Genomic DNA, 12,941 nt, shown 5'->3' with positions numbered 1-12,941 from the left:
ACAGTCCTATCTATAGGAAAATAAACAAGAACAGATCTGCTCTTTTCTCCCGTGTACATTCCAGTTGCATCACCTTAGTGTTTCCAGCAAGCCCAAGAGACCATCATCCATCCTCTCCAACTGCTTTTATAATATTGCATGCTTACATAGCATAGGTATGAAGTGACCTTGACCCAGAAAAGATCATAAAATGCAAGACAGTAATTTTAAACAATTCAATTAGTTCTCTCTTATGACTATTTTTCCTTTAATTAAAGTTTTAATTCATTACTCGAGCCATTGGAATCTTCTGCTGGAGATAGTAACAAGGAGAAATGACCACATTATCTAGCCAGCAGACCAAAACTAGAAGGTTGGGGGTTTTTTTCCTTCTTATAAGGGAGGTGTTTTAACCTCAGTGCTATGTGACAATGGATGGTGCAAAGATTCAATTCCTGTTTCCACTTATGTGCCAGATTCCCAAATCTACACGAGTGAAGCCACTAATCTGTCTGACTTCTTGTTTCCCAGAAACATCAGAAGTAAGGAAATAATGATTACCCCCTGCTTCACAGTTGTATTTGTTGACCAAAGTTAATATTGGCCAGGATTTCAGACAGAAAAACATGAGAAACACTAACAAACAAATAAACACCCTCTTAATCCTCTCTCTTTAGAATAGAAATGAGGCTGCTAGGCATTGCTTATGGAGCAGGAGCTGCAAGCAGTCACCTCTCCTTGTGCGCAGCGTGGCCAGGCAGCATTGTGCAGCTCTGCTCTCCTGGGACTTTCCCTTCCTGGCCCTATTGTCCTGGACCGGATTTCAAATACCATCATGAATGTGGAAGACTCTATCTTTTTCTAATGCAGACCCTGGGGTCAAGCAATTTTAATCATGTTTAACCCAAGGGTGAGGACAACTGGCTAGGACGTGGAGGACATGAGCTGGTTCCCACTCCACCCAGCTCTGAGTCCAGGGGACGTGCTGCCCTTTGCCTGGGATGCAGCAGGTCACGACTCCTGCTGCAGCTCTGCACATGCAGCAGGCCCACCCTTCCTCGAGCCTAAAAACCCCCCATAAATTTAAAACCTCACAAAACGCAATGGAAATCCTAGGTCCTGAAGGAAGCTGAAGATGTTCCTGAGCTGTGGGAGGTGTGGAGCCAAGGGCCTGCTGCAAATTAAGAAAGTCTTCTGCCCACCTGATACAAAGAGTAAACATCAGACACACGCACACCTTTGTCTGAGGGCGGTAATGGCCTGAAATCCCCCAGTTTCTTATGCCAGGTTTCCTACAGCTGGCATTATGAGAGCCCTTACCTTGACTCCTGGATTTGCTCTCCAAGGCTGGTGCTGGCACTTGTCTTTTGCCCAGTGATGTATAGCAATCAAGCGTTACCCTCTCACCCCACCACTGCTGGCACGTGGCCTTGCCCAGCATGCCATGTTTCCATCCAACCCTACGAGCACATAGACCAACAGCCAGCTCAGGAGCACCAGGGAACAGAGGTTTGGAGGATTTCCTCTCCTTTGGGCAGAAACTGTGGCACGAAGGGAATGTCAGCAGCAGCTAAGCCCCATGCTGTGAGGGAAGGGCAGGTTGGTGGTGCCTACATGTTGACTGATGCAACAGATCAGTGCCTAACTCTCAGTGCAATGGAGGTCTGAGTCCCACAGCAAATGTGACTTCAGCACATGATTTGGGAATGACTAATCCATCAGAGCATCAAAGTCTCTTCCCTATGTAGAGCACAGGCATAACTCCACACAGTGGTTATTGTGAGGATCAAAATTATTTGAAAGAGCAGAGGATGCTCAGACAGCCTGCCGAGAGCAGACATGCCCCAACAGTAGCTACACGTGTTTCGCTCTGCACAATTCTCCTTCGTACCTGTGTTTGGGAGGGATTCTCTCCAAGACCACTCTGACGGCTGGCTGAGCTGTCCTTCCTGTGTAGCCCAGGTTTCTTGCTGGACAGTAGAGGGAAGCCTGCCAAACACACAGATTTTTCCATCACATCGATATTGGTTTTGTCTTAAATAAAGTTTGCAATTAAAGAACGAGAATAGAAAGTTAAACAGTCATCTGGACACAGTTGTACCTGAAGAGCTGACCTTCAAGTAATGAAGTTTACAGCCTCTCTCACATGTGTGAATGCTGTGCCAAACACATGTTGGTATTTTTAGCAGTGGTGCTGAACTGCATCCACTTTCTGGCTGGACCTAGTGAAGCAGCTTTTGAGTTCCGGGAAACTTTCTGGAAAACCAGCCTTAAAAGCAGAGGCAGTCAAAACAACCAGCAACTTTGGAAGCTTTGGGTAGTTCCGAGAAATGAAAAAAATGGATGACTTCCAAGAAGGCTGTCTGTCAGAATGGGAAAGAAATGGGACATGCAACCACCTGCAGGCAGTAAGGACAGAACTAATCCTGCAGTCCCCCAGGCCAGGCCAACAGGCCGGCATGCTGGGGGCTCTCCTAGGATCAGGCAAGGGAACTAATTGCTAAAAGCGTTGAACCAAAACTAGCACTGACAGACCTGCTGGAAGAAAAAGTAGGGAGTCAGGTGGGCTCTCTAATATTCATGCCTGTGGGAATTTTATGTAATAAATAATCTTTGCACAGAATAAAAGTATCCGTCAGCCAAGATATTACCATGTCGAGCTATGACATGTATATTTATAGGTATGTATATGTAACAAGCTATGACAAGTATATTTATAGGTGAATTATTAACTCCCAAACCCAATTATTAGTTCTGAAACCCACAAAGGTTCCCAAAGCAAACTTTGGATCTTCTACAAAGCAATTAAAATACGCATAAGGACACAAGCAACACACCAGAAAAAGGAGATAGTTCCTGCATGTGGACTTTGGAAAAGACAAGCCAGGGACAGAGGCCCAACTTTCCTTTCCTCTCAGTGTCTCACCTATTTGCTCTCAATCTTGATTAAATTTGTTATGTTTGGTCAAGAGCAGAGGGAAACGATGCACTGGAGTTCGTTAAGGAACTCCTGCAGGGACTAGCAACCAGGGGCTGACCTTTATGTTCTGTAAAGTGAATTGAGTCATGGGAAAACAGGAGAATCAAGAATTAGGACAAAAAAAATCCCACCATCACCTGCATAAATGAGCCAGAGAGGTTTAGCCTGATCCACTAAAGCCCTGCACCTCTTGACACAGGCAAATGTCATAGCTCAGCACACCAAGGGAAACACAACCACTGCAGCAGCGACAGCCATAACATTGATGAGGGCATAAACCCCACAGCCAGGATCTGCAGGGAAGCGACACATGCCCGTGGGGACAATTGCTCCCTACGACAGCTCCTGTGGGTGTGCATGAGCTTACACAGACAGGGCCTGTGCATGCAGGAGCACTGCTTCATGCAAAGCCACAGCTTGCTGTCTTTCACAGAACCACATGATAGCTGAAGATGAAAGGGGCTGCCGGTGGTCATCTAGTCCAACCTCCCTGCTCAAGCAGGGTCACCTACATTGCTCAGGATTGTGTCCAGAAGGCTCTCAAATACCCTCAGGGAAGGAGACTCCATCACCTCTCTGGGCAACCTATTGCAATGCTGGATTTATTCCCACCAAGACGCTGAATTTGCAGCTTCACATTCAAAACAGGATCTAAAAAAATAAAAGCTCCCTAGGGCACCATCATGATCTGCTTGGCCCAAAAGCTGCTCCAAGTCACCAAGATAAATTAAGAGCACAGTGTTCCCTGCGGCCATGCGATGGGGATTAGAGATTTTGAAAGGTAATATCCTGCTCTGAGACTTTCAGCCAATATAACCATGACACTGATTTCTTTCCTTGGCTGTGTACCTTGTGCTGTTTATGAAACATATGTGTTTTGGGAAATAAGTCTGAAAAGAAGACAGATTTTTTTCTTTCATGTGAGTGATGATCATATGAATTCTTGTAACCAAACATTAAGTGGATTAAATATAGAATCTAAGACTTACAGTGTTCCTCCAGAGAGTAAAAAAAAACCTTTATTCTGTTCCCAGCATACACCGAATGTGCTTTACACCTCGTTTTAACAGCATACTTGAAGTTCAGACAAATTCATGCAGCGCATTGCTTCCCTCTCAAAGGCTTTTAGCTCCCTCTAGAGCCCTTGAGGCACATGGAAGATTTTAATAAAATGATGGGAAAATTAATTGGGAAACGATTAAGTAATGTCCTTGCTGAGAACAAGCTGGAAATGAGTTGAAATTAAGAGTGACACATGGTCTTCTCTTCTTTCCTCTCAGTCTTTCTTTTTTTCCCCCCATCAAACCTGTAATAAGCATAATTTTTGTTTGATCTTTTAAAAATTGAGCTCAATTAAGGCAAGGTTTAAAATCCAAGCTCTTGGTGAAGCCAACCTCTGATGTATAAGCCAATCTCCAAATGCTCTACAGTGCTCGGACACAGCCCCAAGGCTGACATAGATACCATGAGACTTTTTTCCCTCCCCACCCTGGCCATGGATCAGCCTTCCCCCTGCTGCTCCAGAGAGGCCTCTCAGAGCACAGCAAGTCCCCATGACTTGAAGGTGCAGTGAATCCTGGGGAACACAGCCCCATCAAGGCCCATCTGTCTGTCTGCGACTGCTGCCTCTCTGGGGACAGCCTATCACAGGGGATGGTTTGTTGAAGGTGAGCTTGGTGGGAGCACCCTCTCAGGACTGTGAAATAGCCGTGTGCATCCCCTACTGAGATGTACTGAGTAATCCCAGATGTCTGTCATCGGGAGCCTCCAAGGGTGGGTGGTGACAGTGCTCACATGTACCTGCAGGCACCTGACTCGGGGGCAAGCCCTGTGACAGGAAGAAGAGATGCAGCTTGTCTCCTCTTTTGAGATATAAAAATTCGTCCCACAGTGGGTACGTGCAAATAATCTTAAAGCCTGATGTACATTCAAATCAAGCAAGCCCAAATGCCTCTGCTTGAATGCTGGTCCTGCAACAGACACAGGAATCCTACTTGTTTTGAGAGCAAAGCCTTAACTTCTCTAAAGGCAACTGGGACTCTGAGCAGCAGCAGCAATCCCCCTCATTACAGAGGGCAGGGTTAAAGAACAGCTGTTACCACCATTCCCCAAAACCCGCTGTCTCCGTGCCCAGAAACTGTGGCACTCGGTCACATCCACAAACCCCTTCCATTGCTGTACATTCATGTTTTATACTTAAGGCTGTCAACAAAACTGTCAGTCTAACAGCTATGAGTGCATTTCTAATGAAGTTTGGGGAGGGTTTGGGATGCTGGTAAGCTCACCCAGCTCTCATACTGGTATAATAAATCCTGGCAGGTACCTGTGAGTCCTTAGCAGGGACTGAGCAGGCACTGTGTGGGCTTGCAGAGGGGCTGTGCCAAGGCAGGCAGGCAACCCTGTTATGAGCAGCAGAGGTGTGACCAAGGATGGATAGCTTGTTTTGGGACTGCAGCCTAGGAGAAAGGTTACCTAGATGTAGCCTCAGCTGCTAGGGGTGACTGCACTGTGTTTTGGAAGTGAATTGAGTGCAGACTTGATTGTTGTCGAAAAAACCGCATTCCTGTGCATGAGCAGAGATGGGTCAGCCCAAACCAAGTGAAACTACTAGAGGACAAGAACCGGTAATACTTATGTTCACCAAGTCATTTCTTGGGATGGCTGTTAGTAATCTCCCCCTTTTGGTAACCCAGAAACATCACCTGATTTTTTCCAACAAAAAAGAGGTGATAGAGCACCTGTAGTTGGGTGTAATTAGGCACCTCCAGGAGCATTCTTGATGAGTGATACTCATGATGTTAGAGCCAGTGTTGCACCTGACCAAAAGCAATCAGTGCAGGCAGGGCTAGAGACAGAATACACAGCTCTGGGATAGGGGTGCATTTTCTTGGAGAATTAGAGCAGACACTACCTGCTGGTGCATGTAATAATGTAGGGAACAGCCACACAGAAAGAGAATTTGATTTTTTTTTTGAGGACAACAAAAGGAAAAACAAATATTAGGTGCATTTTAGATCTCTGTTTTCTCGTGTAGTGACTCAAAATTACAAAACTTCTAAAGGAAAGGAGAAGAAACAGACATTTGAGAGACAGGAAAAGAGAAGGCAGTGCGAATAGAAGACACAATTGTTTCTCAGGCTTTACTCACTCGTTTGGAGTTTTCTCCTCCAATTCTGATACTTATTTAATGCGGTGGAGTGAAAACTGTTGGCTCTCTGTAGCGCTGAACAGAAACAGAAAAGACACCTGGTCAGGTAACGCAGCAAAAGCCAGAGAGCAAAAACAGAGATGGGGAAAAAAGGGGGAAAAAAAACCCCAAACCCGAGCGCTGGTTTCCCGAGCCCTCTCCCCGCGGCAGCGGCCGGGAGGGGGCAGCGCGCACCCGCCGCCGGCCCCGCTGCTGGAAGCAGGGAGAGGCTCGGAGGGAAGGAGCTCATGTAAATCCTTCTCACTTGTCCCCAGACCAGCACCGACCCTTGCCTCGGTGCAGCCGGCACGGGCGGACAGACAGACCGAAGGGGTGCAGCTGGGTGAGGATGCAGAGCTGGGAGCCAGGCTGCTCATCAAGACCTTGATAACCCGGCTGGTATGGTGGGAAGGAAGGTGACTGCAGGGAGGAAGGTGTCCTTAGCAGCTGGCGGTGGGGGAGAACAAGAAATTGGGGAGGAAAAAGGATAAAATCCTTCAGTGGCTGCATGACACCACACGCTGCTGGGCACACTTTAGGGTTTGCCGCTATCCCGGGGTTTTTTGCCCTAAACAAGTGCTCCATTATTCAAGAGTCAATTTAAATCGCTGTATGAAATCCTCTCTTTTCTGTTTGGATTAAAAATGCATATATAGATGTGGGGGTGGTGGGACATGGGAAGAAATGAATGCCAATGGCCTTTTATTTTCCACAAAACAATTTCTTCAGTTGTTTTTAGCGCATCTTTTAGTTCTGACCTTCCCCAGCTTCAAAATGAGTTTCCATTTGGAGGCAGACTGTTCCCAAACCTCTCCCCACCTCCCTGCTAGCTATATCCTTTCCCTCTTCTGCTTTTACCTGATACAAAAATTTTAAGCAGCTACTGATAGCAATACTAACTGAGACAAGCAGAGCTCTCTAGTGTTTCCCAACATCACCCTTCCTTAGGGAACACTGCAGATACCGCTAATAACATCCCAAATTTTTACCAGTGGGAAAACATTCATCCCACCCCTGCAAGCTAAGCACGAGGCACAGCTACCCCAGGTTACACTGCATCTTGGAAATGCTGTTTCAGTTACAGCACTCAAAAGGCAGAAATCCCCCAAACAAAGACATCTTTAACAGGTACAACACGGCCACACTGCCCGCAACAGCCTCCACTCCCCCCATCCCTGACTTCATCCCCCAGGAGAGGCTGCTGGAGCATCCTTAGGTCAGGACATTGCTTACCATCAGCAACTTTGGATGTTTTGGGGCTTTCCTCCAGTGCCACAGGGCTCCTGGCGAGCGATGTCCACCTCTGGACAGGGCTCGGGCAGGTCGGGAGCTCCAGCAGCAAGGTCTGTCCTTCGCTCACCTCTGAGTTTGATGACTCACCGTTAAAATCAGACTCCAGCTCAGAGCTACAGAGTAAAAGGGCAAGATGGAAAGAAAGCAGGACATTTCAGAAGATGCACAGCATGGAGGTATTTCTTCCCCTCCAGTGCAACAAACACCAGCGTCAGCATTGACAGCAATGCGGGCCACAGAGAAATAGGTGTTTTTGCAGCCAGAGTCAGCACCCTCGTTTTGCTTTTTTTCATTGCTATTGTTACAGGACTGTAATTTGCTCTAGGTGCAATACAGCTGAGCTATCCCTATTCCCATCAGACTTCTGCTGCCTGGATTCATACCCACGATCTCTACTTTCAGCACCTGGAATCAAACTGCTGTCGAGACAAACTTGGGGTGAAATACCACTTCTTGGTTAGCAGGGACAGGTCCTTCTGCCTGCAAGGCTGTACACTAAGATGAAGAGAGGTAAACAGCATTTGCAATACCGTAACTGGCCTAGAAAGAAGGCACGAGGGTCAAAACACTATGTTTTTATCTTTTTCCCATAAGTTTTTGGAAATCAGAGGTACGCCATAGAGAACTCGCAGGACGCCAAGCCCTGATCTGTCAGGACAGCTTGCTCTGACTGTGAGGTGGGCTTCACCCTCAAATTAAATACGGTTGTTGCTGAACCTGGTCTCATTGCCCATTTGGGATGTGGAACCGGTTCCCCCCTCTGGTGTCAGCCGAGCACCCATCACCTGGCAAGCAGTGGTGGTGCCAGTGCCTCTGCAGCTGCCTCATGGTGCTGGTCCTGCAGGAACAGGCTCCCAGGTGCAGCAGCCTCACCGTTCAACCTCAGCAACAGGCACTTTGAGGCCTTCTGATGTGACCACGTTCCCAGTGCCGTAAACAAGCGTGCCACCATCCCACTCAGCATGTTTCTAATGCAGACAATACTGCTAACCTAATTCATAGATTTATCGTGATGATTAATAGCTCTACTTTAAAAAAGAGGAGCTTATGCCATGAGTAGTCCTGTTGGCGTGGCAGGAGAAAGCTGTTTGGTGTTTATATAGGACTGCGTTGTAGAAAGTAAAGATTGACTGTAAAAGCCCAAGGCTCAGCCCAGGAGACATGAGGAAGAAGAGTTAAAGAAAAGGCTGCAGTCTGTACAAAGCCAGGGTAAATGCCATACGGGTAGTGCCCGCCATCCTTGCTTTGCCCAGTTCAAACCAGCAGTGCTGGGAGGCCAGGGCTGGCAAGGCAGCAAGGATGGGAGTACAGCTCCAGGTGCATTGCTTTCTCAGCAGGCTGAATCAGCAAGGCCTTAGGTTTCAGCACTAACATGCACTTTTTAGGTGTCTTTCAAGCTGTGTCAAACATATGGAGAGATATATTTAAAAATACAAATATATGAAGTCTTTGATAGTTGAGATCCTGTGTGGATGGAGAGATACCACACTGAGATTGGGCAGAGTGCCACACAAAAGAAAAGGACCTGCCATTAACATTGATTGATATATTTCTGTTTTAAAGAGCAAAATGTTTATTTTCTTTGGCTGGCAAGGAGGTAAGTGCTATAGTGCAAGCTATAGCTTCCCCTCCGATCTCTGCTTGCTAGGTGGTCATTATCCACAAGCACCTAAAGCCTGAACTGCAGAGCTGTGTCACTGAGCTGGTGGTTTTCCCCATCCCACCAAGTGACCCACAGCTAGCTCAGCAGTGCCATTTGTCACTTGCTATTTCTCTCGTGCCCCGTTTTTCAGCAGGGGCTGGGCTCTGGAGCACACTGCAGCAGCGGGGGGCTGACCTCAGGGTGATAGATGCAGCGTCACCCCTGGCAGGGACCCAGGGGCCTTGCCACCCAGCCACGAGGGCTGTGAAAGGGAAGGGAGCTGATCCCTCAGATCAGAGGGATTAGCTGACTCTCATTGCTGCCCGGGCGCTGCAGGGGCACCATGAGCTGGAGAGTATTGGTGAGGGATACAAGCACAAGCTCCACAGGGGGTCTGTCGAGCAGGTAGGAAACCCTTCCCTGAGCTCTCCATCCCCTGTGGGAGAGGAACTCTGGAGGGGTTCCTCCTTCCCCAGACCCATGCAGCAGAGCACAAATGCCATTTAAATCCACTGCAGGGAATAGCAGAAAGTTGCATTTCTGAAAGCGTGGCTGTCCACAAGCCACACACAGCATCACGGATAGGTGTTTAAAGGACATCAAGAATTTGAATGAGCATCCTTACAGAGCAATAGCTTAGTGTTTGCAACAGTTGGCTCTGAGTTTGCCCTTTTTTCTTTTGCCTTTCCCCCACCCTGCTCTCCCTCTTCTTTTTGAGTTCTCAGTAAGGAGAACTGCTTTACTTGCGAGATACCAATCTAATCCTTAGACGGAATGAACTCCTACAGAATCCTGCCCAGAAAGCCAATACATTCTAATTCGTACACAGATACCGGGCTTCCTCCGACAGCTCCCCAGGGGTCATCAAATTTCAGATTTCTTAGGGGTGGGCAGGAGCTGGGAGAGGCCTGGGGTGTGGAGCTGCAGGATGATGTCCAAGGTGGGAGGCAGCCACACCACAGGATGCACCTTTTGCCACAGCACACCCACTGCCCTAATCCCTGAACCGACATTTTTTCAGTGCACAAAGAGCTGAACCCAGGCTGATCAGGACAATGGTTTTCCCTCTGATTCAGGCCCCTGTGTGGGATGCAAATGTTTGAAGATTTGTTGCAGAGTGACTCATGTGTCTGGGGGATTTATGGCTGCGGTGAAGAACAGTTGTTATTCTGAGCGGTTTGTCTTTTCCTTCCTCCCTTCTCTCACACACACACCCCCCCCCCCCCCCATTTGTATGTACATTCTGTACTGTATTTTGCTATATTTTTCCTTAGTGTTCCAGAGAAAACCAACCAGCTCTTATAGGGTTTTTTATAGGCTTACTTGTATTTTAAAGTACCTGCTTGCGTCACTGGTGACCATGACTCGGACAGCGAGAAGGTTGTGCTCCGTCATCTCCTCCTCGGGGATGACCCTCACGGTGGCCCACTCAGGGGAAGGAGGTGAGAACCAGCTCTCCAAGTCGCAGCACTCAGAGATGCTCTTTGCCTTCTTTGGGGAGGTGGGCTCATCAGCTGTGGGCAGGCAGCGGTCTGGGAAAGCACAAAGGTGACAGCAGGATATTAGGAGAGGACAGAGCCCACGGGAGGAACCTCACCCCCATGTTCAAGTGGTCCTTGGCCATCGCCAGTGGTTTCTGTGTGAGGCCCTGTCTGTTCCCACAGGCAAGGTGTGTGCACTGACAGCCTGGCACAGCAAGAACATCCCTTCAACCCAGTACAGCCCTGCTGGGGTTCATCAGCTCAGATGCAGAGAGAAGGAAACTTCAGGGGCAGCCTCAGCTTTTGCAGCTGCAGGTCCTCGCTCTGCTCCGTGGGACAGCCATCAGGCTGGATGCCAGGTGGCAGCAGTACAACACGTGCCAGCCACACAAGTAGGGATTTACAGTCTCTTTTCAGGCCCGTGATGTACATATATGTGTGGCAGGAGGCACAGGGACCAATCTTGCCTGGGTGGCTAAGCCTTCAGCCTTTCATTGGAAGTTTAGGTCAATTTAGGACAGCGGGAGCAAGCAAAATAAACACAGGCTCTTATTTTTGAGTGTGTACAGCACAATCAGACCCTGATTTGGGAGAAGCATCATCATCACAGCAGTTAAACAGCACCATCCCTGAACTTTGCATTCAAGCAGGAGGAATGAAGAATAAAGCCAAGTTTCCTTTGCTCACCCCAGGTGATGCAGACAGAGCCACAGACAGATCATCTCTCCCTGTGAAATCCTTAATTTCTGAGCAGTCTCATCTATCCACAACCTCCTGCACAGGCAAATACAAACATACCAGCTGCACAAGTTCCCCTGGGGCTCGGTGCAGAAGGGACAAATGACAAGCTCTTGGAGAGTGGCTTTCCTCGGTTTACCTCCCATGTGTGGTGCTTTTGCCACATTTAATTCAACACTGCTGCTTCTAATTTAGAACCGTATAAAAGGAAAAAAACCCAACCCGGACCTGGGACAAGGCTTATTTTCTCATCTATTAGAGCAACCTATCTAGTAAACATCAATTAAACCCCTCTTTAACTTGGAGCTCCTCCATTTATTGCAGGAGGATACTTCCCCATCCTTCACCTTGCAAAGGCTTTTAACTCAACGCCAAATGTATGCATCGGTTGAATGCAGAAAACCAACCCATGGGGAACAACAATGCTACAAGCAAATCCCACACCATCAGGAGGATTATATATACCACAGAAGCCAGAGCACTGGCCCATGAGACCCTACAGAGCAGCAATTCCCCACCTGCAAGTACTGCAGCTGCGAAACCCACACCGCACCGAGCCTTAACCTCATCTCAGATCACTTGGTCCATGCATTGCTGTCCCCTCCCCCTGGTACCATTCCTGTGGAGCTCTGAAACAAGGTGTTCAAAACAGGCTGTGACAGCAGAGCTGAGCCTTTATTTTCCATGATTCATGTAGCTCCGGGCCTCCCCCAGAAAAAGAAAACTGGTGTTTTCTGCACCGCTCCCAGTTATTGTCTGTGCTCATCCCCTTTCTGTGTCTGAAAATAAGCACCACTGAGGAAAGCCCAGCTGCTGGTGGCAGTGATGACTGCTCTACAGGTACAACTTTTGTGCTGGTCTGGTGAAGCGCTCTTATTTGTGCTCACAGACTGAGTAACATGGCTTTGAGTCCTTTTTATTTTTGTAGTTTTACCAATTATGTCTTTCCAAAGCGACACAGATCATCACACTTTCCAAAAGGCAGTGGGGACCTCTGTTTTTTTCATCCTTCAGAAAAATCAGTGTATTTTCTTGGCTTGAAAATTCCTCAAGACTCCACTGCTCACAAGAGTTTTGTGTGGTTTTGTTGTGTTTTTTAAAATTCTTCTACTCCTATGCACAAGAAGCCAAGGAGGATGGAGGAGTGGCTTGCTGCTTCCCCAGAGCAGGATGCTCCCATGTGAAAACATGTGCTCAGGCTCTACATCCAGCTCACTAGCACCACAGCAGCCATGTGTTTCTTGACCACAGAGATTTCATTTCCTTTGGGAGACGGAGGAAATTCATCCCTCTCTGATTTTTATGTTTGACTTCTACTTTGTCCCAGCCAGGCCACCCACCCCAGAGCTGCTCACAGGCAGTGCACAGCAAGCCTGGCAGAGTGGGAAACCCTCCTAGGAACAGCCCCCTTCTTCCCCCAGAGCTGGGCTGGACCGCACCGCAATGTGCCATTTCTACTCTCCAGAAGCAAAGTAGAAAGCAGTATCGTGAGCCAGTTTGTAAACCCCAAGTCCTTCAGCTTGTCTTTCTCCTTAGCAAAAGCTGCATTTTATATGAAAATCAGAACAAGCAAAGCCAAACAAGTTTACCAGCTCTGTCTATGAACTTTGTACCCATGCTGGCAATAAGCACTGCCCAAGG

The 12,941-nt window shown here is 47.9% G+C and overlaps 1 protein-coding gene across 1 annotated transcript in view; it reads right to left on the bottom strand.

Moving 5' to 3' along the window:
• MICALCL (MICAL C-terminal like) overlaps positions 1–12,917 on the bottom strand; it is a 37,534-nt gene extending 24,617 nt beyond the window's left edge. The window contains exons 1-5 of the mRNA XM_030482240.1: positions 12,890–12,917; positions 10,421–10,613; positions 7,380–7,552; positions 6,108–6,182; positions 1,871–1,968 (exon numbers count right to left, since the gene is read on the bottom strand). Of these exons, the coding sequence (XP_030338100.1) occupies positions 1,871–1,968; positions 6,108–6,182; positions 7,380–7,552; positions 10,421–10,613; positions 12,890–12,917 (567 nt within the window). The remainder of the gene's footprint in view (positions 1–1,870; positions 1,969–6,107; positions 6,183–7,379; positions 7,553–10,420; positions 10,614–12,889) is intronic.
• Between the last annotated feature and the right edge of the window lie 24 nt (positions 12,918–12,941).

The sequence above is a fragment of the Strigops habroptila genome, chromosome 4, assembly GCF_004027225.2.
Source record: "Strigops habroptila isolate Jane chromosome 4, bStrHab1.2.pri, whole genome shotgun sequence".
Classification (NCBI taxonomy): Eukaryota; Metazoa; Chordata; class Aves; order Psittaciformes; family Psittacidae; genus Strigops; species Strigops habroptila.
The sequence above is the reverse complement of the archived record's forward strand: the minus strand, read 5'-3'. Positions and strand labels throughout refer to the sequence as shown.